The 23,778-nt window shown below is 28.7% G+C and overlaps 1 protein-coding gene across 1 annotated transcript in view; it reads right to left on the reverse strand.

The window, feature by feature from the left end:
* The window catches only part of LOC101240090 (phosphatidylinositol 4,5-bisphosphate 5-phosphatase A), a 62,541-nt gene that overhangs the window by 8,399 nt on the left and 30,364 nt on the right, over window positions 1–23,778 (reverse strand). The window contains exons 8-11 of the mRNA XM_065807480.1: window positions 19,769–19,878; window positions 14,197–14,353; window positions 9,561–9,632; window positions 1,503–1,571 (exon numbers count right to left, since the gene is read on the reverse strand). Of these exons, the coding sequence (XP_065663552.1) occupies window positions 1,503–1,571; window positions 9,561–9,632; window positions 14,197–14,353; window positions 19,769–19,878 (408 nt within the window). The remainder of the gene's footprint in view (window positions 1–1,502; window positions 1,572–9,560; window positions 9,633–14,196; window positions 14,354–19,768; window positions 19,879–23,778) is intronic.

Below are 23,778 nucleotides of genomic sequence, written 5' to 3' on the forward strand. Positions count from 1 at the left end.
ATGTCTTTGAAACTTTTTCTTTCATAACCTTAAAATTTGATCAACAAGTTTATTTAGTGATTCACATTATTTTATTGAATAACTTGTATGTTTATTGTCGAAATATTATTAGATGTATTTAAAAATTGTTTTAAAGCTAAGCAAAGAAATCTAAACAATTTTTTTGGATAAAAAAATAAAATTGATATTCAGTTTAATAGTATTCAAGGTTACCCAAAATGCAAGTGTAACTTTGAATCCTTACTTGGATTTATGAATAACTTTGTTATTTTAAAAAATAACTGGCAAACTGAAAAAATTAATAAAAATCTAAAAAAGAAAACAATCAGAACACCCTTAATGCAAAAATATTTATTTGGTTCGTAAAAATTTTTATGTAAAATTAAAGCTAGTGCAAAGCATACAAAGATAGTTGACCGTATCTGAAACAACATAACAAACCACCATAATGGTAGCAATGTTTTTTTTTTTAAGAAAAAAAATTCAATTTTAATTTGCATAACCTAAAATAACACAAGTTTGAGAAACAAGCCGTGTTCAATAGATAAAAATAAAGAAAATAAAAAATTTATTCCTAAGATAAAAAAAACCCAAATCAATTATGAAAATTGACTTTGTAAGTGTTGGAATGACCTAATAAAAGTCAAATTGAGATAAAACTTCTTACTAGAATTAGTTTTTCATCAATTGGCCTGATGAACACAAAAGAATCTGGAGCCACTTACATATCTTCCTAACAAATCTCAATCAATTGAACATGCTGTAAAGTCTGTAACTGAAGCATCTAAGCTAGTTTATTGTCTCAAAAAAAGGCATAACTTTATTCTTACTAAAGACCAGAGTAGAAAAGAAAATCACAGAAATATTAAAAAAACCAATTATTTTATCCAAGTAAATTATAAACTAATTGATAATTAAAAAATTCTTAAACTGAGGTTTTATTTTTATTCGATCAATGCCATAAACTTCATAAAGTTTGCACTTTTTTACAATGTATTGATCTGAGAGTTAGTCTCTTTTAGTGCCTCTATCAGACTCATATTTTATTGGTAACATCCAAAAACACTTAAGCTTTTATATTTATACTAATTCTTTACATTTTAGCCAATTTTTGCAACATATTCAAATTTCAATTATAAAAGTATGTTTGCACAATTATCACCAATTTTGTCAGTTTTTACATGTCAAAGTCTGAATCAGTTTTATAGATTTTTAAAACTATTTTTGTTTTCAAAAAACTTTTCTGGGTGGAATTGCCCTAATACACACATAAGTAATATTGTTAAATGTTCCTAAATGCTCAACTAAATATATTTAGTCTGCTTAATTTTTTTTGTATATAATATAATTATATTTTATAATTTATATAAAGTTATATTTATATAAAGTTATATTTATATAATTTATATAAAGTTATATAAATTGAAAAATTTATAAACTAAAAATTGAAAGAAGTTATGAAAGAAAAACTATATGGTAAAAATGAAAAAGTAGAAACTCACAGGATACAAACCAATCCAATCCCAACTTGATGTTTGGTAACCTTTCACGTAAAAAACACAAACTCCATCCTATAATGAATTTATTTAAATTTATGTATGTATGTATGTATGTATGTATGTATATACATACATAAATATAATGTATAATATATTTATGAATGTATGTACATACATACAAAAATACATAGTATGTATGTGTGTATGTATGTATGTATGTATGTATGTATGTATGTATGTATGTATGTATGTATGTATGTATGTATGAATGTATGTACATAAACCAACAAGCAGGCGCAACCAATAAAAACATGCATATTTTCAAAGTCATTAAGCATACAAAACATACTAGACAAGGGATATTGTTAAGACTCCCAAAAAGAAAAATAGAACAAAATACTCTTTTTAAAAAAAATTATATTTCATACTTTAATTTATAAACATGACACATATTGAAAACAGGTTTTATAACTGAAAGTGTATCAAAACTGTATAAATATCATTTATTTTTAAATAAAATATTTAGTTTCAAAAAAAAGGATCAAAATATTGGCTTAAAAAACTAATAAAAAAAAGACCCAGGTTTTAGGTTTAAACAATTTTTTAATTTAATTTTAAACAAGTTTCTAACTACTTTAAAACAAAAAATTTGAAAGTTTTAAACTTTCTGAACAAAGTTTAATATAAAAATAAAATATGTATGTTTTGGTTTTAAGTCAAAGTAGTGCCCAACCACGATCAAGCGCTTCAAAATCGACCACTCTAGCTCTTGCTAAAATTTCTTAAGAGCAGGTCAACGCTTGAGTGATTTCTTCACTTTTAAAAATTACCAATGGAAAAGTGCAGTGGTTTAAAAATTACAGACAGAATAGGAGATTCTGATGGTGGTAAAGGTTTTCTCAAGTTTTGTCTAAGCATTGTTGATACTGCGTTAAGGGTTCATACCAGCTCACTACCTCAAAAAGAACCTCTCACTCAAAGGACTGGCAATATTGCTGAAGTTAAGAGACAAGTTCTTGTTGTTGTCTCAGAAGATTTTGTAGAAACTCACTCCAACATTGAACAAATCTGGTCACTGATTAATGCAAACAGAGTTAAACTAACTTTGGCTTGCGATATGAAAGTTGGAAATGTAATTTGTGGTGTTCAAACCCATTCAATTATGCACCCTTGTACATGGTGACATCAACCCAAGCGTCTTGCCAAATCTAGAAACTTGCGAACACTACACTCAATTAAATCTAGCCTGGAGTCTTTTCAGCAACCTGGCAGGGTTGTTGCTTATGCAAAGTTGTTTGGCAATGTCATTGGATAGAAGCTGTTAAGTGGCCAGCTGGCCTTCATATTCAACTGAGCCCGTATCATGGGGACCAGTTTTTTTTTTAAATTTTTTAATTTTGTTATTAAGGTACCCCAAGAAGACCTAACGGTCTTGTCACAGAACACTGCGGAAGTGTATTTAACTAGGAGGTTCATGCTGCCTTCCTTACCGTGACGCGAAAATATGTCCAGAGTTTGTTTTGAACCTGGATCTCCTGCTCCTAAAGCAAGAGCTCTAACCACTGTGCCATTGCCGCAGTTTGAAGAATATGAACGCAGGAAGCTTCTTAAAAATGTGGATGTGCTTTAGGAACTAGCTAATACAAACTCGATTCCCAACATTCTTCACATAATTGAAGCATTTAAAAGCTTGCTTTTGGATTTATCCTTTACCTGGATTTTGCTGAAATAATTAATAAGTTCAAAAGGTGTTACTTAATAATAACTGGTGACACCCAAATTTCACACCGTCTTCTACCGCATCAAAGATTTCATCAGTATAAACAAAACAATAATCTAAGAGAGAACTAAGAAATATTGCTATGCTGCATAAGTGAGCATCTTTAAAAAACTACATAATTTGATTTATTAGGAAGCAGAAAATTATAGCTTACAGTTTATGATGAAAATTTACCATTTAAATGCTTAACTGCTGTTAGTAATTGTGAATTTTAATAATGCATGTAAAAATATTGAAGAGCATTTGACTAAAGGAGTATTTTAAGCTATTTTGAATAATATTCTTGCGGAGAAAATCAAAGACCATGTCTTACAATTTAATCAAATGCTATTTGATTGTAAAAAGGGTTTATATAGTTATTTTTTCACTTTATTTTGAAAGTCAATGTATTTAAGAAGGTTTCAAGGGCTAATAAAAATTCTTTAAACATAAACTTTTTTTTTTTGTTTTGCCACCTGATTTTACCTTTTGCTAAGTTTTACACTTTTTTTGAGCACTTTCGAAGAAAGAAATGTTGAGATATTAACACTATGCATAAGCTAATTCAAACCATGCTTCAAATAGAAAATCAATATTTTTGTCTATAAAATGAAAATGAAACATGCAGCAATAAAACGATTATAATAAAAATTGTTGATATTACATAGTAGAACACTTATGTAACCTTTATTTTGAAAATAGTAATCGAATATCACAGTAATTGGTAATGTTTTGAGGTCTAAGTAGTTGTTTTTATTGTCACCATATAAAAGTCAAAATTTCACTTAATTTGAACATTCAAATTAAATTGTTTTTAATTTGAATATTTACGGCTTAGGGTTAATTTGTAATAATGAGGTGATTGCTTGGACTATCAAATAGTGTACTCAGTACTATCTGTGCTTTGAGTCAAATTCGTTAACAAAACAAAAAATGTTTAAAGAACTATAACACAAAAAACTATCGTCATCACCAAGTTCTCTAAATCTATCATTCAGTAATATTTGTGGTCTTAGAAGTAACTTTTCTTCTGTTAAGTCTTATCTCTTGCAAAGCTCACCAAACCTAATTACTCCTTGTGAAACTAATTTGAGCTCAGCTGTATCATTTTATGATCTTAGTGTTGATTTGGGTAGAAATCTTTTGTCTTCTGATAAATGTGCTTGTTGGATTCAAGCTGGCATGGAATCTTTTATTCCCTCTCAACGATTCCAAGCCTCACTCTTCTCCATGGTTTTCCTCTCATTATTTCTAATTGTAACCATTACTGCCATATCTATCACCAAAACAATTCTCACCAAAACAATTCTCCAGAAAACAGACGCCTGTTTGCTATTGCTAGAAACTATTGTAAAAAGGTTTTGTCTAACACCAAAGCCTGCTATTCTCAGGTCAAAAAATCTTGTATTTTATCTTAAAAATTAAGCTCATGAGACTTCTGGAGAATCTTTATCAGTGTCTATAATAAGGGCAAATCTGTTATTCCACCTCTCCTGCATGGTTCAAATTTTCTCCTCGCCTCTCCTGCATGGTTCAAATTTTTTCCTCACCTCTCCTGCATGGTTCAAATTTTCTCCTCGCCTCTCCTGCATGGTTCAAATTTTCTCCTCGCCTCTCCTGCATGGTTCAAATTTTGTTACTTCACCTAAAAACAAAGTTGAATTGTTTACTGAGAACTTTTTATCAATCTCATCTCTTAATTTCATTAATCACATCCTACCTAATATAACTGACAAACATTGCTTGACATTTGTTCCAGTTTCTGTATCTAAAATGATTTCCTGCTTAGACTCTTCTACAGCTTGTGGTCTGGACAACATACCAGTTATAGTCTTGCAGAAGTGTTCTCCTGAGCTGTTGTCTATACATTCAAAACTATTTAACAAGTGCTTATAAGAGTCTTATTTTCCAGCCTACTGGAAAGCAACACCTGTTATCCCTATTTTCAAAAATTCTGGAGAGCAATCTGACTTATCTAACTACCGTCCGTTTAGTCTTCTTACTACCATAAGCTAGATTCTTGAGCCTTTAATTAACAAAAACTTAATCTCTTATCTTGAACCTAATAGCTAAAAAGATTTCAATCTTCTAGTTCTACTAATGATGACAACTGATAGGTTTTATCACGCATTAGATAGATGTGGAGAGGTTAAGGCTATCACTCTCAACATTTCTAATGCCTTTGATAAAGTTTGGCATGCTGGTTTTCTCCATAAGCTACCTTTTTATGGTGTATCAGGTAATATCTTTAGATTATTGAATCCTTCCTTACCAATCGTAGTATAAAATTTGTATTTGATGGACAGCACTCTTTTTCATTTCCTATAACTTCAGGGGTTCCTCAAAGTTATATCCTTAGTCCTATACTTTTTTTAACTTACATTAACAATCTCCAAGAAATTCTCATGTCTAAGTTAGGGTTGTTTGCTGATGATATTACCATTTAATTTTTTCTTGGTAAGAAGCCAACACTCTTTAATTGCTTGGAGGGGGCAAATAAGCTTGAAAAGGATCTTGCTTCTGCTACAGCATGGTTCTCAATGGCTGGTGAACTTTAACTCAGATAAAGCTCAATTTTTGTTCAGCTTATAGTTATTGCAATAATCTAGATCTTCCTTCCTTTATGAACAGTAATGTACTTGATGAGTCATCTACCCTTCATCTTCTACGATTAACTTTTACTTCCAATTTTTCTTGGAAACCATATATCAAACCCATTGCAAAACTAGTATCTGCTTAAATTGCATCTCTTTATTGTGCTTGCTACTTCTATTCTTTACCTCTTTAAATTTCAAATCTGAAAGAGAAAAGGCATCATTGGAAGCAGATCTTCCAATGATGCCTTTTCTCTTTCAGACAAGGTGGAAAAATGCACTGTAAACATAGTGGTAGCTGCTCCTGCAGCCTATCTTTAACTATTGTCACATTGTCATAATATTTTCTCTCTCTCTCTATATATATATGTATATATATATATATATATATATATATATATGTATATATATATATATATATATATATATATATATATATATATATATATATATATATATATATATATATATATATATATATATATATACATATATATATATATACATATATATATATTAGGGTGATGACTTTTATACAACCTCATTTCCCTGTATCATAATTTGATGAGCTTTCATTTTATTTTAAAGATTAAATAAAATATTACATTCAAGGTGATTTGATAAAAAAACCTCGCGCACAAAATGATCTTAAGAATTTTATTTATTAGGTTTTTGGACAAATTTTTGGAGTCACTGTAAGCAGATACAAAATTGAACACAAGCTGTAGAGTTACATGCATACAACATATAGGATCATCAAATGCACAAGGAAGTCAAATATTCATGATAATGTCATTAGAGAGGATGAATCTCAGTGGGAGGTTGTCCTTGATGCGACAGGAGTCATGCCATTCTTGCATAACTTTGATGGCACGCTTGCAGCACTAGTTGCTTCGAGCAATGTTGATTGGAAAGTCATCTATTTTCCAGTGGGTTTTCAAGCAATTGAGAGCTTTTGGGTAGTCATTCAGAGCTTCAGATAGTTCTTCAAAATCTTCAATGCGGAACAATTGACTGCTGAACCAATGGTCAGCCCTTGAGTAAGAAATGAATAAACAGATTTTACACAGTCATCTCTACAGCCGCCTGTTTCCTTAATCTCAGTTTTACCATTGCTGAAGGCTGCTTTCAATTTATCGTAATTGCTCATCAAATCTCGCACAAAAAAAATACTCGATGTTTGGTGATTTAGTCGACCCATGGAGCTCATAGTCCATGACAACGCGAAGAACACAGTCTTGCACATTTTTTTGTTTTATGTTAATTCAACTCCCCAAGGCCAAGAAGACCACTATAGATGAGGAGGCTACTTAATTGTGGTTATAACCCTCACTCAACTCTATAACTCTGAAACACGAACCTTGACAAACAAGGCTGCTGCGTGGAGAAACAAGTTGAGTGTGATACTACCAGGAATGTGGTGGGGATCAAACATGGTGCTGGCAACTGATGAATTTGGGTTTGGGGTGACCTTTCTCTTTGAACATTTGCTGCAGTTGAACAACAACGCCTGTCTTCTTGCCGGTATTCACACTTGTTGTGTCGGCAACAATCATCACAACTGATCCCCACAGATTGAGCTCCTCTAATACATCCTGGAGTCCTTCTGCGATTGTTTAGCTTTCCCATCTTTCAATTTTAGCGCAGTCAACCTTATTTCTTTAGATTCATTCTTGAGGACCACAGCCTGATATTCAAAGCCCTCAATGTGTTTGCAATCAAAGTGTATGCTCCACTTCTCCAGATGAAGTGTGCTCACCAAGTGTTTCTTCACTTGAGCAGCTCTCGTGTAGATAGCCTTGTGGATTGCTGACTGACATGGGGTGCCCTCATCAGAAAGCTGGCAACACACCACTGCTGCTCCATAGGACGACAGCTTTGAGCATGTAACAAGACGTCTTGCAATGCCTGTTGGGTTATGCTTTCTTTTGCTCATTGATGCTGCATTGTCAACCTCCCAAGGACTGTCTGTACGGTTCTTGGAGGAGTCTGTGCTACTTTCAGAACAATCAGGTAGCGCTAAGCTGGTAAGTGTGGATACAGTCGCTTCCATTACCATCTTTCGCTTGGATGGCTGGATGGTATTGGCACTAGCAGGTTTGCCAGTCAAATAACCAACTTGACCTTTGCTCTCAATTTGCAGTTTGTAGAGATTCTCATCCTCTTTGCACAACCATTTGCCATTTATCTTGGTCATGTCAAACAGTTCATTCAATGAATCAAACTTTTGTTTTTTTCTGCAGCGCTCGTAGTCTTTCAGAAGTTTTGCTAGTTTTGCACAAATAGCTTGATCAGATAGATGCGGGAAGTTCAACGTTTTGCTCCATAGGTCTTTAAGCTCTACAGCAATTAAACTGATCCTTTCTCTCCGTTCTTTGGTAGTGGATTCAAGAAATTTGAAGTGTCCAATGATGTGGTTTTTCAGGGGCATGTGACTCCGTTCGCTCAAGGGTGCTTCATAAATTGCCATGTTGCCTCTTCTTGATGGGGCTTGAAACTGGACTAAGTTCTTTGTCTGGGTTTCCTTGTTCTTCTCCGTGTTAGAAGAGCTCTTCTTGAACGACATGTTGTCTTCTACTCAGCAACTGAAATAGGAAAGACCTTAACATCAATATAATTACGTAACAAATTAAAGAAACTGTTATTAAGTTTTCAATTGAACTGTTATTGTTAACATAATTTATTTCAAAAGAAGCAAATAACAATTATAGAAAATGAAAGACACTAATAAAATATTATATGCTCAATTATAATTTGCAAAAGAGTTAAATGTAACTTACCAAATAATACAAGGATCTCTTTATACTTAAACTATAGAGAATGCGCAATAATTAAAATAGGGCAATAATAATGTTGACATCAAAATAAGATAATTAAAACTCAACTACCCGCTTCGAACACCTCGCTTATATCCATTGCCCTCTTTCGCTTGGATGGCTGGATGGTATTGGCACTTCATTGAGCACTCTTGCTGAATATATGCTCAAAGCAAAATTAAACTTACTTTTATATATATATATATATATTTTGTTAATACAATTACATAAAATGCAAAAATGCCTACATAAATAACATTTCAAAGTGGTTTGTGGGTGACCTTTTCCAATATTTTAATGGAATAAACGTCATTTTAGTCATTAATAGTCAAAAGTTCATTTCATTCGTGCTACAGGAAATAATGCTTGAAAAAAAAAATCAAAAGTTTATCACCCTAATATATATATATATATATATATATATATATATATATATATATATATATATATATATATATATATATATATATATATATATATTCACATACATACATACATACATACATATATATATATATACATATATATATATATATATATATATATATATATATATATATATATATATATATATATATATATATATATATATATATATATATATATATATATATTCACATACATACATACATACATATATATACATACATTTTGAAATGAAAAAATTTTTGTAAAGTGATTTTCTACTAATATATAATTGCTCTGTTCTTTTAAGAACATTGAGCACTCTATTGTGTAGAATACATTTTAAAGTTGTTTAAATATATATATATATATATATATATATATATATATATATATATATATATATATATATATATATATATATATTTATATATATATATATAGATATACATATATATATATTGTAATTAAAAAAATGTATACATACTTCTTCTGAAGTCCATGGAATATAAGAGTCTTCAAACTTAAACTCTACTACAGCTGTTGATGATAGCATAGCCTATAATATATGATATAGATAACATAGCCTATATAATATATGATTATAATAAAATATGATTGGAATAATTGTTGTTAATGATGAACAAATCACTGTCATTATAAAATAAGGATGACAATTTTATCCTAAAAGAAATTTACATATAAGTTTTATATTTAAAAGATAAAAGATATTTTCAACTCATTAATTTTACTTATTTTATTATATTTATTATTAAACTTACTTTTAAGCTATGTTTTGGTTTATAATTTTTATTGTGGTTATTTTATACTATAATATATTTGCCATAACTACATTATTCATTTAAATGTGTATATCTCTTAAACTTTACTTTAAATCAAGTTTTTTCTTCTCACTCCAACAACCTGTTTTCCAGAAGTTAAGATCTTTAAATGGAAATAGATATTAAGTAGCAAGGAGATTTTTAAATCCAAAATATTTGGAGGTTACTTTTGATCAAGCTTCAAATATTTTTTCACTTTTTCATTTGTGATAAAACCTATACTAATTTCACAGGTTGCTGAAATATTCTTTCAAAAACGAGGTAGCAACACTTGTGGCTCTACTTTAAATACTGAATAGAAATAGCTGTTGAAGCTTGTGTATTTAGTAATCATGTTATAAGTTGTTACTTAAGTACAGACTTTAAGTAAAACCTTTTAGATTGCTTAACAAAATAGGTTTAAGTGACCACCTTAAAAAAAATTTTTTCTTATGACTTTTGTTGATACATTTTTGTATCAGTATTTTGATATGTGCCTGAAGTTGTAGTCTCCATGGTAATTAGTCAAAGCTACTTGCAAGTAAAGTGTATTTAGCTGCTTGAATAAATTTTGTTATTCCTAATAGTACTTTATTTAAGTCATGTGATCTATATGTTTGCAAATTGAATCTCGAATCTTAAAAGTTAATTTTTTCTCTATTTCTAATATTTAAAAAAATTTTTAAAAAAATGCCACACAAAAAAATTTATGCTACATTGACATTTTGCAGAAATCAAAATGCGTTTAATCTTTATATATGTCCTAACTCTCTTTATAATCAAAGACTCTTGAAAAGAATTTCGAAAGGCTTTTTTAAAAAATAAATTGTGTAGTGTGGGTCAATTACTTTATAAAACATTATTGAAAAAATATTTTTGTGAATTAGCTAGATTCGAATATAATTTTTTGAATGACTTTTCTTTTTGAAACTTCAAACATTCGGTCCAAGTCATAGCTATTTAATTGAACTTTTGTATAGTTGTTTAATATTTGTGTGTTCAAATGTTCTCATTTGTGTCCTCATCATGTTCCAAAATGTTTTGCTTTTGCAGTGATTTATTATTTTTTTTAAGGATACTTTTTTATTTATTGTATTTTTTATCATTTTATAAAACTTAAAGTAAAATTTTATAAGGGAAATGTTCTTGCTATTGTTTTATTTTTTGTTGCACAATAAAAAACAACACAAATGTACAGTTGAATCAGTGTTTTCAAATGTACAATTGAATCAGTAGTACTTTTATTAATGTAGTTGCAGTTGTTTTTTAGAGAATTTTTTTTTGAAAGTTTTTTAGGTGCTCCAAGAAGTTCTGACAGTCTTATCACAAAGCACCACTGATAGCATTTTACCAGGAAGTTCACACCTTTTTTACCAATACTTAATATATAGCCAGACCCGGCTTCAAACCACGGACCTCCAGTCTAGTGTAGTGGTTAGAGTTCTAAATCCAGAACTCTAATTATTACACTAAGGCTGCTTTAATGGATTGCCGTTTATAATATGATGAACGTGTGCATTTAAAATATATTTCGACATTTTAAAAAACACTGATATATTTTATATCAGTGTTTTTTAAAAGAGTCGATTTGACATTTTTGGCAAAATCTATTTTTTCAATGATTAGTGTTATTTGATGATATCTTCTTCAGTTTCTTTTTAAAGATTATTTGAATGTCATCTTCTTATACAAGTAAAGCCAGCTGAGAACTTTTCTTTTTATTAAAAGGGCAAATTGAAAAACGCCCTTTTAAAAAAAATTACTCTTCTATGTGGCCTAATAATTAAATATTTGCCACAGTTGTGGCTGTCAAGTTTTGCATTGCTAATGTGTTTTTTTAAGTATAATAAATAGTTTTGTTACAGAGGATCATGATATTCATAGTCCAAGGAAAAGGAAAAAAATTGAGTACAAGCATAACAAGATTAAACAAGCTCCTTTAATGAGACTATACACCAATCACAAGGAAAATGAAGTTCTACCAAAGTACCCTGAGTTAACTTGCACTTAAAATTTAATTTTTCAATACATATAGATCATTTTGAATGAATATTTAAATTAAATCCTTAATAATTCAAAATATTATATCAGTGCATAATTCAAAATACCTGGGCCAGTTATTTTGTCTGGCTTATATCTAGCTTATCCCTTACTTATATCTAGTATTCCTGCTCTAATCCTAAATATAAGCCAGCAAATACTTAGACTAGGTTAGTCTAAGTGTGTCCTCAAAAAAAATGTGAAAGAAATAGTAGATGCAACTGAATTACAGCACCAAACATTACAAAAAGTGTTTCTGCAGAAACTAAAGGGTAAAAATACCCTAAAAGAAAGAAAATTTTACTTTTCTATTAGCACCTATTTCATTTTGTATATGGCCATGATAAAAAAAGCCCTCATCAAGGCATTCACCATTAAAAATGATTTGGTCTGTCATACTTTTTTTATGGCTAAATATACTGGTGCTGTAACACAGGTGAATAGTTTGGCTTACCTGAGTGGCCAGGTTACACTAAACAGGTTACACTAAACAGGTCACAGGTTAAAAAAGGTGGTGAAAAAAGGTGAAGGTGGAAGACCTTACTAAACTAAGAGTATTTATTTCTGAAGAATTTAATGAGTTTTATAACAAGCTGTAATCCAGGCCAACTACTGCCTGTAAAGATCTCTGTGATAGTGACAGAGGAAGAATGGGAATAAAAAGCTTGGACTTAATGCTTACAGATAGCAAATTTAGCCATTACTTTATATTTATGTATTATATTGATTTCTTACATATTAAAACATTGTTTTAAAGTTGCGGTTCTTTAAGAGTTTTAAATTAATTTGCTTACTAAAAATTTCGATTCTTTTTAAAAGGGCAAGTTTTTTTAAATTTTAAACATTAATTTTAACATTTTTTTTAATTTCAAACATTAATTAAAACTAACAAAAGTTATAATTTATTAAAGAGCATGTTAATCTTGCATGAATATTTTAGAAATAACAAAAGTTCTCTATTAGAAAAATTCATTAGAAAAAGATGGGCTTTAAGCAAACCCGTCCTTTTAAAAAATACCAATTCAATTGTCTCTACTTATAAGCATGTTTGATAAAACAGCCATGACCTGGTTGTTTTTGCATCAAACAATCTTAAAACTTAAGTCACAAGTCAATCATGTGGTTGCAGCAGCAAACATAATGATCAGAAAATTAAAAAAAGCATACCCAGGTAGAGATTTATACCATTGGCTACACTACTCTACACTACATACACCCAGACATTATTAAAAATATACCCTAACCACAATTAAAGGCCTCAATACATTTTGGAAGTCACACCTTTAAATTGGCCTTTAAGTAAATTTCAAAATGCAATGAAAGGCACTTTTACATTACAAGTTGACTATTATTCATCTTGATTATTCAGTTGTCTTCGACAGTTCATTGTTTAACATTCTTATATTTAAAAAAAATTCTTATGCTATAATAAAGAACCACTAATGTTTTGCAGGTACAGCAATATAATAAAGAACCACTAATGTTTAAAAAACTAATGTTTTGCTGGTACAGCAATAAGTAGAAAATGTAAAAAAAAAAAGGAATTCTGATCAATATCAGAAGAGGGGATCCTGAGATCAGAAGAGCATTCCTGATCAACCTCTATTAATAAATTAACTTAACTAAGAATTTTTATTAAATAAAAATTATTGCTAAATTGTAAAAAAATATTATTGATTATATATAATACTATAATATATAATATAATATTTATTAATATATAAAATACAATGCAATTGTAAGGAGTGGTTGCTGGAAAACTTCCTAATAATTTATATAAAATAAATTAAAATGATGTTTTAAAATGTTTTTGGTATATAATTGTGAATTGTTCCAAATAAGTTGTGCAGAAGATATACATGATTTGAAATAATATAGATAAAAATAAATGATTTGATCCATTATAAAAAATGATGTAACATGATTTGATGTTGTACAGATGATGACAATACACAATTTGGTATGGTACAGAAGATGATGATAAGTGATTTAATACAAAACAAAAGATAACAATAACTGACTTAAACATAAAAGATTTTATCTCAGTTAACTAAATGATAAATGATATGGTTAATAAAAATATTCTTTTATGGATTACACATATTCAAAGTAAACATGTTTTTAAGTAATAATACTTGTTGCGTAATCTCAGAGTATTTAAAATAATTAGGACTGAAGACCTTTTAAACTAAAATCTTAGTTAAGACATAAATTATTGATTCAAATTAAAGTTATAAACAGGTATTAGCAAAACAAACTTACTGGTATCTGCACAACAAACTCAGCACTAATTGGTTTATGATCGCTAGTTTCATATGCCATATGGCTTAAATACATTGATTGTTCCATACTAAGTACTTCTTCTGTTTTTTCACGCCAAAATATTCTGTCAGTGTAAGCAGGGGTTCTTTGCTTTAAGCTGTAAAATATATGCACAATACATAAAGCTAGCGAAATGTCTTGATAAGTTTTCATCAATACGTAATAATAATTGTGCAACATTATTTGGTTATATGCTAATGATATAATTAAAAACTTTGATGATGCAGTATTAATTTTACATTATATCCTTGTTGTAGGTAAAGCTATTTGATACTAATATAATAAAGTTGCAATAAAATAAATAAATGTTTAAACAAGGTCCATTTAATTTTTAAGTCATATTAAATGGTAAACAAATTAAAAAGTATATTAATTTTATAATAGTTAGAAAAAACTATTTTTTTCAATTTTTGGATATCAGAAAACCTTTATTGCAGCATAATTTATTTTTACTTAAATTTCAACATGCAAATTTGTTGACAAAATTAAGTTAAAATTATGCAGCTCCCATTTTACATAAGAAATGGTAATTTGCCTACACATTCAGCAATTTTAGGTTAAGCAAAAACTTTTTTATCTAAGAATATTCAAATAAATCTTTTAATATTGTTAAAATGTTTTAATATTGTTTATGTGACGCTTATTCAGAAAACATTGTCATAAAAAAAAGCATTTAACCGCAACTGTGATTTTTTTTGTTAAAGAAATTGATTATTAAATATATATTTTTTTTAAATTAAAAGACTTTAAATTAAAATTAGATTTTGAGAATAAAAATTTTAATTTAGTTACTCGGTGTAGCTAAGGCAATTTTAAAATATTATAGCGTCTGTCTGATATTTTGTTGACTGTGACATATTTCCATTAAATGATCAGGTCTGTGAATTATGAAAAGACAAAAAAAATTAAAATGATAAATTTTGTGTTATCATAAAATGTAAATGTTTATAGCGAAAAAACCTAGACCGAAGATTTTTTTTTTTAAAATTATAAAGAAATACGTTTTTTAGGTAAAAGGAACACCATAGTTTAATAATATGATTTACTCTGATCGTTTATTGGCAATTTTTCTTAATTATAAGCTCTTTCTTGGTCAGAATTCTAGTATTTTTTGTGAAAATTGATACAAATTTTGTATTTTGACAACTATATATAGTTAATATATGTCAGAACCAATTAGAACTAGGATCTATAGTAAATTAAGGCACTTTTTCAAAAGATTCTAACTAAATTCATATTAGCGCGAAAGTGATCTAAAGCGAAAGTTAGTGCGAAAGTGATATAAAGACTCCAAATTAGTGATCGTTAGATTCACTATTAGGGGTAGTAAAAAGGATTTGAATATAAAAATTTGATTTGTTACATATAAAAAAGAAAAGTTTCTTCAAATATTTAAAAAACCTGAAGCAAAAAAATTATGACACCTAAAGCTTTTGTTTGGACATAATACGCTTATAAAATCATACTAATAGAATTCGAATAATTTGCAAATTGCCTTAACTACATCAAGTATGAAGGAATGTAAAATAGTTAGTAAAACATATAATATAAAGTTTTAAAGGAATGTAAAATAGTTTTGCAACATTAAAGAAAAAGTCATCATAGATTAAAATGTGTGAAATGTGAAAAAAAAAATGTTTAAGAAAATTCTTTTTACCAACGGATTTAAATTTTTGTATTTCCTAATAATTCAATATTGTGTAAAGTTCTTTTGTTGCAATTTATTTATGAGCATAAAACATGTTTAAAGCATCTTACTGATAAAATCTATCTATAAATTGTTTAAAATTTTTATTAAAAAAAGTTCATTAAATATGTAAAAAAAATTGCTATAAACAAACAAAAGATTTTGTCATAGACCGTTATAAGAAATAAATTAATAAGGAAATATAAACTTTTTCAAATACTGAATTTAGATTTCATGAGTAATTTTTTTAATATTTGTTTAAATAATTTTTAATGCGATATAAATTTAAATTTGATTATAACACAGTACTTTAAAATACACTAATGATTACACAATTTAACTTTTAAAGTTACGTTTATTAGTGTTCTAATTTTTTGTTACACAACAAAATATCATAACAAGGATTGTGATTCAGATGTAAAATAGTCAGAAAAACCAATGAGAAACAATACAGAACTAAGGATAGAACCTTTTGTCCCAGAAGTTACTAGAAATGAAGAAGAGTAGTTAGCCTTTGAGGATGATTTTAATACTGCAGTTAGAAAAAAATGATTTAATAATCTCAAAAACTTTCCCAGATACACCATATAAAGCAACTTTATGGAGAGGACCAGCATACCAGACTTAATGGAAAGCCTTTAATATGTTTAGAGTAACAGCTCTTGCCCTGCTAGCCTTTATCAAATGCATGATAGAACCTTTCAGCTATAACAATTAACAAGTCAGCGAAACAAGAATGAGAAAAATCTGTATTGATTGTCAGAGGATTATTTGACTCAGGATTAGATTTTAATTAAAAATAGAGCGTTCTCCAGATTTTTTTTGAAAATTGGAACCACAGATGTCATTTTCCAGCAGGCAGCAAAAAAATTTTTTTTTGTTAATTAAGCATTTATTAAATAGTTTAGAAAGTAATGAAGAGAGTACACTTTTGTAAGACTATGATAGAAATGCTGTCTGGAACACAAGCAATAGATGAGTTTAATAGAGAAATAACTTTAGCAATGGAAGCCAAAGTAATTTAAATGTTTAAAAATGCATTGAACTGTTTTTTTGAAATGACAAAAAGAGCGAGGCTGAACTGTTTGTATATTATTACTTTACAAATAGTTCAGTCTTATCTTAAGATAGAAGAGAGGTAACAAGATCAGATTGAATCAAGATAAGAGATAGAATGTTAGACTTTTTTAGACAGTCAGCTTTTTGGTAACAGTAGGGATAATAGGTATAGTATATATAGGTATAGTAGGGTAATAGTGTAATACTTTGGTAATACTTTTGGTAGTGCAAGAAGAAGTATCAGACAAAAGATTTTGAGAGATCATAGCATGATCCTAACCACCTGAATGAGAACAAGAAGAACCACCTTAAGGAGAAAACACAAAGAAGACACAAATTAAGAAGTGAAGTTAAGTGATTAAGGTTGCCTGGAAAACGAGTCAAAAAATAATTATCGGAATAAGAGATTAAAATAAAAGTTATGAGCTTTGGTTTCAGCAGAATCAGTGGTGTTAGAGCCAAGCTGTTCAGTGTGGTTAACATGAAGAAGAACAAAAAAGAACAAAGAGAAAGATGATCAAGTGAAAAAGTTTTAAACAAAAACACATAAAAGAATAATAAGATGATTAAAACTTGATTTTGCAACAAATAGGTGAAATGATGCATAACTGCAGGCCAAACATGTGACAATTGGCATCTTTAAAAATAAAAGGATAATAACCGCCAGCACTGAGATCTAAAGATGAAACAGCCAAATTTAAATTAGTCTCATAAAGAACAAGTAAATCTGATGAATTTTGCAGGAGATTCAACTGATGAAAAGTTACTTCAAAAACAACAAATACTTTTAAAAGATCAAACAACTTGGTGGTGGTTTATGTTTAATATTTTCAGATACTTTAGTCATGTTTTCAGATACTTTAGTCATGTTTGAAGTTTTTTGAGAACAGTCATAGATAATGCATGACACCCCAAACAAATGTGGTTATGCAATTGAGATTTTGTGGTTATGCAAATGAGGCTATACAATTGCCTCAGTCCCACTAATGAACCTAAAGTCATAACAAAGGTCTCCTTATGTGGCTTCAATCATGCACACCAAAAGCATTAACAGAAATGCCATTTATATGCAACATTCACCACTATCAGGGAAACACAAGCAAAAATCTCTCAAAGACTCAAGAAGATACAGTATTCATTATTCTAGGCAGGAAACAATGTTTTACATTGTTTACTGCCTAGAATAATGAATACTGGATCTTCTTGACACAGATTTACGTTAACACGAGCCTAATAGATAAAGAAGGGGTACCAGTTTCGTCAACAGAATTATTCTACTTACCCGTAAAGTTATTGCTTAGAAAGGCTACAAGATAGTAGCAGGATGCAGTTAATATTTGCCCAAAATGAGTATTTTTATCAAGACACTATCTTAGAAGTAAACCTTTTGTTGTCCAGGCCTTTGCCTAAAAAAGAAAATCCTGCAAAGCAGAAATACATTTAGCAGGTTGTACTGATTATATGTTACCAGTAGCAAGATAATCATAATGATTCTGAACTGGATCTGAACTAGTTAAAAGTAGCTACTTCTGAGCTAACACCATGCAAAAGTTTCAGATAGAACACAAACATACATGCATTATAAGTTACAGGTGAGCTAGCACCATTTCTAATAAAAAGTTTACAAACAGTAACTTACAGGTGAGTGAGATCTATTCTAGAGGTTTAGACAGAACACAAATATACATATAAAGTAAGTTAACCCAGAACACAAACATAAATATATATTAACTTATGAGCTAACACAGAAACTAAGACATTTTTAACTATATAACAGATAAAAGTAAATATTAATAAAATATCTACTATAGATATAACAGATATTAGATAGTATTAATAACAGGAAGTTATTAAAAATCATGTACAACTAATCAAAACATTAGATTTAATTTTAACTTGCTTAGAGTAAACCTGTTGGGTAGAATTAGAAACTGTTTAGATTGCTGAGATTACTTTGTATAACTTTCATACATTTAAATTACTTAACCCAGTCTGGTCTTGGATTTAAAAAAGGTGATATTCTATTGGAAAGATTCTATTGGATAAGAAAAATTTAGCAAGTTCTATTAGGATAATGTTTTACATTTTCTGACCACAATTTAAAAAGATTTGCAGTCTAATTTAAGCAAACAGTTTCATGTAAAAACTAATTTCATTTGCAATTTTATTTCATAAAAAAATTCATTTCATTTGCAACTTCTTTTTCATATCTTCCAATGTGTTTTTTGTAGAAATTGATTTGATCATTTTTATTTACTTATATGAACTTTCTTAGTGGAGATAAATCATCACTGGTCCACTCGTGTCAAGCAGCCTTTCACTGAAACAGATTAACTTTTCACTGACTTATTTGCTCTCAGAGTATTTAAATTTTTTTTTGTTTTGCTCGTTGTGTTTTAAGTAATCTCTTGAAATTCTCAAAATAATCTCATGGACCCCCAGGGGTCCAGAACCACTGGTTGGGAACGCCTACTTTAACACATGTGTTACAAATTAGTTATCCTTTTTCTATAGAGCTCTTTTATCATGTGTATAGGTGGTGGAATAGCTGCTTAGAACTATAGAATATACAGCTATGCGAGCACCAAGATAATTATCACTCACTGAACATAAAAAAACACATTGGAAGAGGGGATATTTTTTGCCAGACATGGAGAAGACTAGCAATTTTTATTCAACTATTTACAAGTAGAGTGTAAAATATGAATTGTATTTAGATTATTTGGGTATTTAAAGTCATAAAAATTGTTTTAATAATGTTCTTACCTTGAATCGAAATTACTCGAATTTAAATCATATTTATACGTTGGTGAAAAATTTATTGGCTGCTCATTAAAATCTTCGAAACACTTTCCTTCTTTTTTGTTTTTTAACAGCTAAAATAATATTTCAACTATTTTTTATAAACTTGATTATTTAAATAATTATCTTACAATTTTTAATAATTATACTTATAAAAATTATAAATCTCAATATATATATAAATCTATTAAATCAATAGTTAAAATTAAATAATTAAAAGTATTAACTATTTATACCAAACATAGTATAATTGCACAATCAAACAATTTTTAACATAAGGGCTTTTGACAAAACAAAAAAAATATTGCTGATGACAAAAGTTTAATAATACTACTCTTTTACCATCAGTTCTTTTTTAAGTTTTTACATTTAATAAAGAGTTACATTAATTTAAAGAGTTATAATAAACTTATAGTTAAAGTAGCAATAAAATATACAACTGAAGTAACTACATAGTTGAAGTAACAATAAAATATACAACTGAAGTAACTACATAGTTGAAGTAACAAAATATACAACTGAAGTAACTACATAGTTGAAGTAGCAATAAAATATTCAACCGAAGTAACTACATAGTTGAAGGTACAATAAAATATTCAACTGAAGTAACTACATAGTTGAAGTAACAATAAAATATTCAACTGAAGTAACTACATAGTTGAAGTAACAATAAAATATTCAACCGAAGTAACTACATATTTGAAGTAGCAATAAAATATACAACTGTTGTAACTGTCAATTCAAATTTCATATCTGTCAAAGCTACAAAATACAGTGCTGTTAGCAACATAATAGTGTTGCCAACATAAATATTGGTAATGTTGTAAACAATTATGAAAAGTTGTGAATATTAATGAGTTTGAAGAAACATTAGTGCTAACAATATAATAAAAAAAACATGATGACCCAATGACCATTAACTCCGAGCAATAACATCACATTGGTCCAACGTTAATAAAATGTTGGCCCATAGATTTCAATGATTTTTTAACATTGGGCCAAAGTAGTGTGCTAGCTGGGACTGTACACTCTGCTTTACCTATTTTTTATTAACTTATTTGATGAATATACACTTCATTGCACATGAAAATAAAAATAAAAAATCATAAAAATGAATATATACAGAGGCTGAGCTAGATGCTGGACATCAGTGCCTCTATGATTATTTCCAAGATTTGTTTTTTTTGGGCAACCAACCATTATTCATTTTGTAAGAAAAAATGAACAATGGTTGGTTTCCTCATACAAACTTTACTTTTATATTAAATAGATCTGAAATTTTAGACTTTTAGTAGTATAATTTGAATATTAACAAACAATAACTGATGACTTAATATATGTCTAATGATTAAATATTTGTCTTGATTTTAAACTTGTCCCATATCTGTCTAATGATTCAATATTTGTCTTGATTTTTAACTTGTCCAATTTTGTTCTCTTAACTCGTTAATTTTTCTTTTAAAAAAATAAAAAAATAACGAAAGCTTATTTATAACTGGAAATGTAATACTAAAATAGTTCAAAACCATCTATTAAATTTAATTAAAAAAAAACTAGTGCAGCAATTTGATCTTACTTAAATACACATGATTGTTTTTATGAAAGACCTTTAGGAAAGACCAGGAACCTCCCATGGTACAGTTTAGTATGTTGTTGAGATGCTATGGATTGCAAAACTTTATCCAAATATGGTATTTGGCCAGAGGCCTCCAAGGCTTTGCTAATGATGTCTAGTGCAAATAGTTTATTGATGTAAAGTTTTTAGTCTTTCATTCTATATATAAGCGCACTTATATATAATATTATTCATTATTATTAGGTGCAATTATATATAACCACTCAATAGTGATAATTCAATTTTAATAATTTTTTAATCCCAATGGTTCCACGCTTTAGCGGTTGCCATAATACCATTTTCTTATATAAACATGACATTTTGGAAAAGTTGAAGCAAAATGTCAAAAAGAAAAAAGAAAAAAAGTAAACTGAACAAGCTAAAACTATTTTCAATAAACTTTTTTACTTTAAGAATTATTACTGGTTACAAATTTCCAATATTGTCAAAATGTCAACTTGTTTTAATCTATTTACTAGCAAGTCCAACTCTAGAATCCAGTCTACTTATGATGCAAGCCATTCATACCTTATTCATAATTTTTTTCACAAAGTACACATGGTATTAATAGTGTAGCTTTAAATTTTTTCTTCTTTTTATTTTAGGCATTTTGATTAGATGTGGACTATTTCCTGTTGTTATTGTAAAACTTACCTGTACATCACTAATACCTGCATATAGTAATGTTACATATAATATAATCAACATATAAAAATGTTGATTTTTTTGTAAAAAAAATCTTTGTAATTTAAAAAAAGCAATTGCCAGTCCTCAGAAGCAATTACTCAGTCCTCAGAATTAGAGTCAGTTTTTTATTTAAATTCTGAATAAAATTAATAAAAAAAACCCTGGCAAACAACTGTAATACTTAATTTTTTTAATAAATAGTCAAAATAAAAATGACAAAACAAAAGCTTCATTTAAATTTTAACTAAAATAATTAAAATAAAAACAGCAAAAACAAAATTTTATTTGAATTCTGAACAAATTAATTTAAAAACATAACAGCAAAATAAAAATATTTTATTTTAAGTCTAAACAAAAACTGAAAAACAAACATTTTAATTAAATTCTAAATTAAATATTATGCTGTTTGCTCAGATTATAAAAACTAGATGCTGATGATAAAAAAATTAGTGATTTGTTTTTTCTTTTAATTTTAGAAGATAAAAAAAAGAAAATCTAACAACTATTAGTTTTGAAAGTGATAACATAATAATAATAATATGTGAAAAAAAGAGAGATTTCACAAGTCTAATTATGAACTAATCGTAGCATAAATCTTGTCCTTGATGGACAGCACTCTTCTTCATATCCTGTAACTTTAGGGTTCCTCAAGGTTCTATCCTTGGCCCTATACTCTTTTTGATTTACATCAACAATCTTTCTGAAATTCTCACATCTAAGGTGGCACATCTAAGAGCTCCCACATCTAAGAATTGTTTGCTGATGATACTACCATTTATTTTTGTCTTGATAAGAAGCCAACACTCACTGATTGCTTGGAGGAGGCATTTGAGCTTGAAAAAGATCTCACTTCTGCTACAGCATGGGGCTTTCTGTGGCTGGTGAACTCAGATAAAACTCAATTTTTTTCAGTTAACTGTTATCACAATAATCTAGATCTTCCTATATTAATGAACGGTGATGAACTCAATGAATCATCAATGCTTTATCTTCTAGGATTAACTCTTACATCCGATCTTTCTTGAAAACCATATATCAAATTGATTGCAAAACTAGCATCTGCTAAGGTTGCATCTCTTTATAATGCTCGTCATTTTCTTACTCAAGATTCTATTCTTTATCTCTATAAATCTCAAATTCATCCTATGTATGGAATACTGTTGCCATATCTGGAGCAGATCTTCCTATGATGCCCTTTCTCTTTTAGACAAGGTGAAAAATGCATTGTAAAAATAGTTGGACCTGCTCTTGCAGCCAACCTCCAACCATTATAACATTGTCATAATGTTGCTTCTCTTTCTCTTTTCTATAAATACCATAATACTATAATGAGCACTGCTCTAAAGAGCTAGCACCTCTTGTGCCATTTACTAAAATTCATTCTAGTGTTACTTGTCATTCAATTAATTCTCATCCTTTTACTGTGACTGTTTCTAAGTGCTATAAAAATTCTTATTCATCTAGTTTTTTTCCTCAAACAGCAATCCTTTGGAATTCGCTTCCTTCATCTTGTATTCCGAATTCATATAATTTGCAATATTTTAAGTTGTCTGTTAAAAGTTTTTCCAGTAACTTCCAACTCTAATAGTGGTTGCTTGCAGCATTGTTGGAAATGAAGATGTTGAAAAAATTAACAAACTATTATTGTAAGTTATGTAAGTTGATTGGTGCA

This window comes from Hydra vulgaris, chromosome 10, assembly GCF_038396675.1.
Source record: "Hydra vulgaris chromosome 10, alternate assembly HydraT2T_AEP".
In the NCBI taxonomy this organism is placed as follows: domain Eukaryota; kingdom Metazoa; phylum Cnidaria; class Hydrozoa; order Anthoathecata; family Hydridae; genus Hydra; species Hydra vulgaris.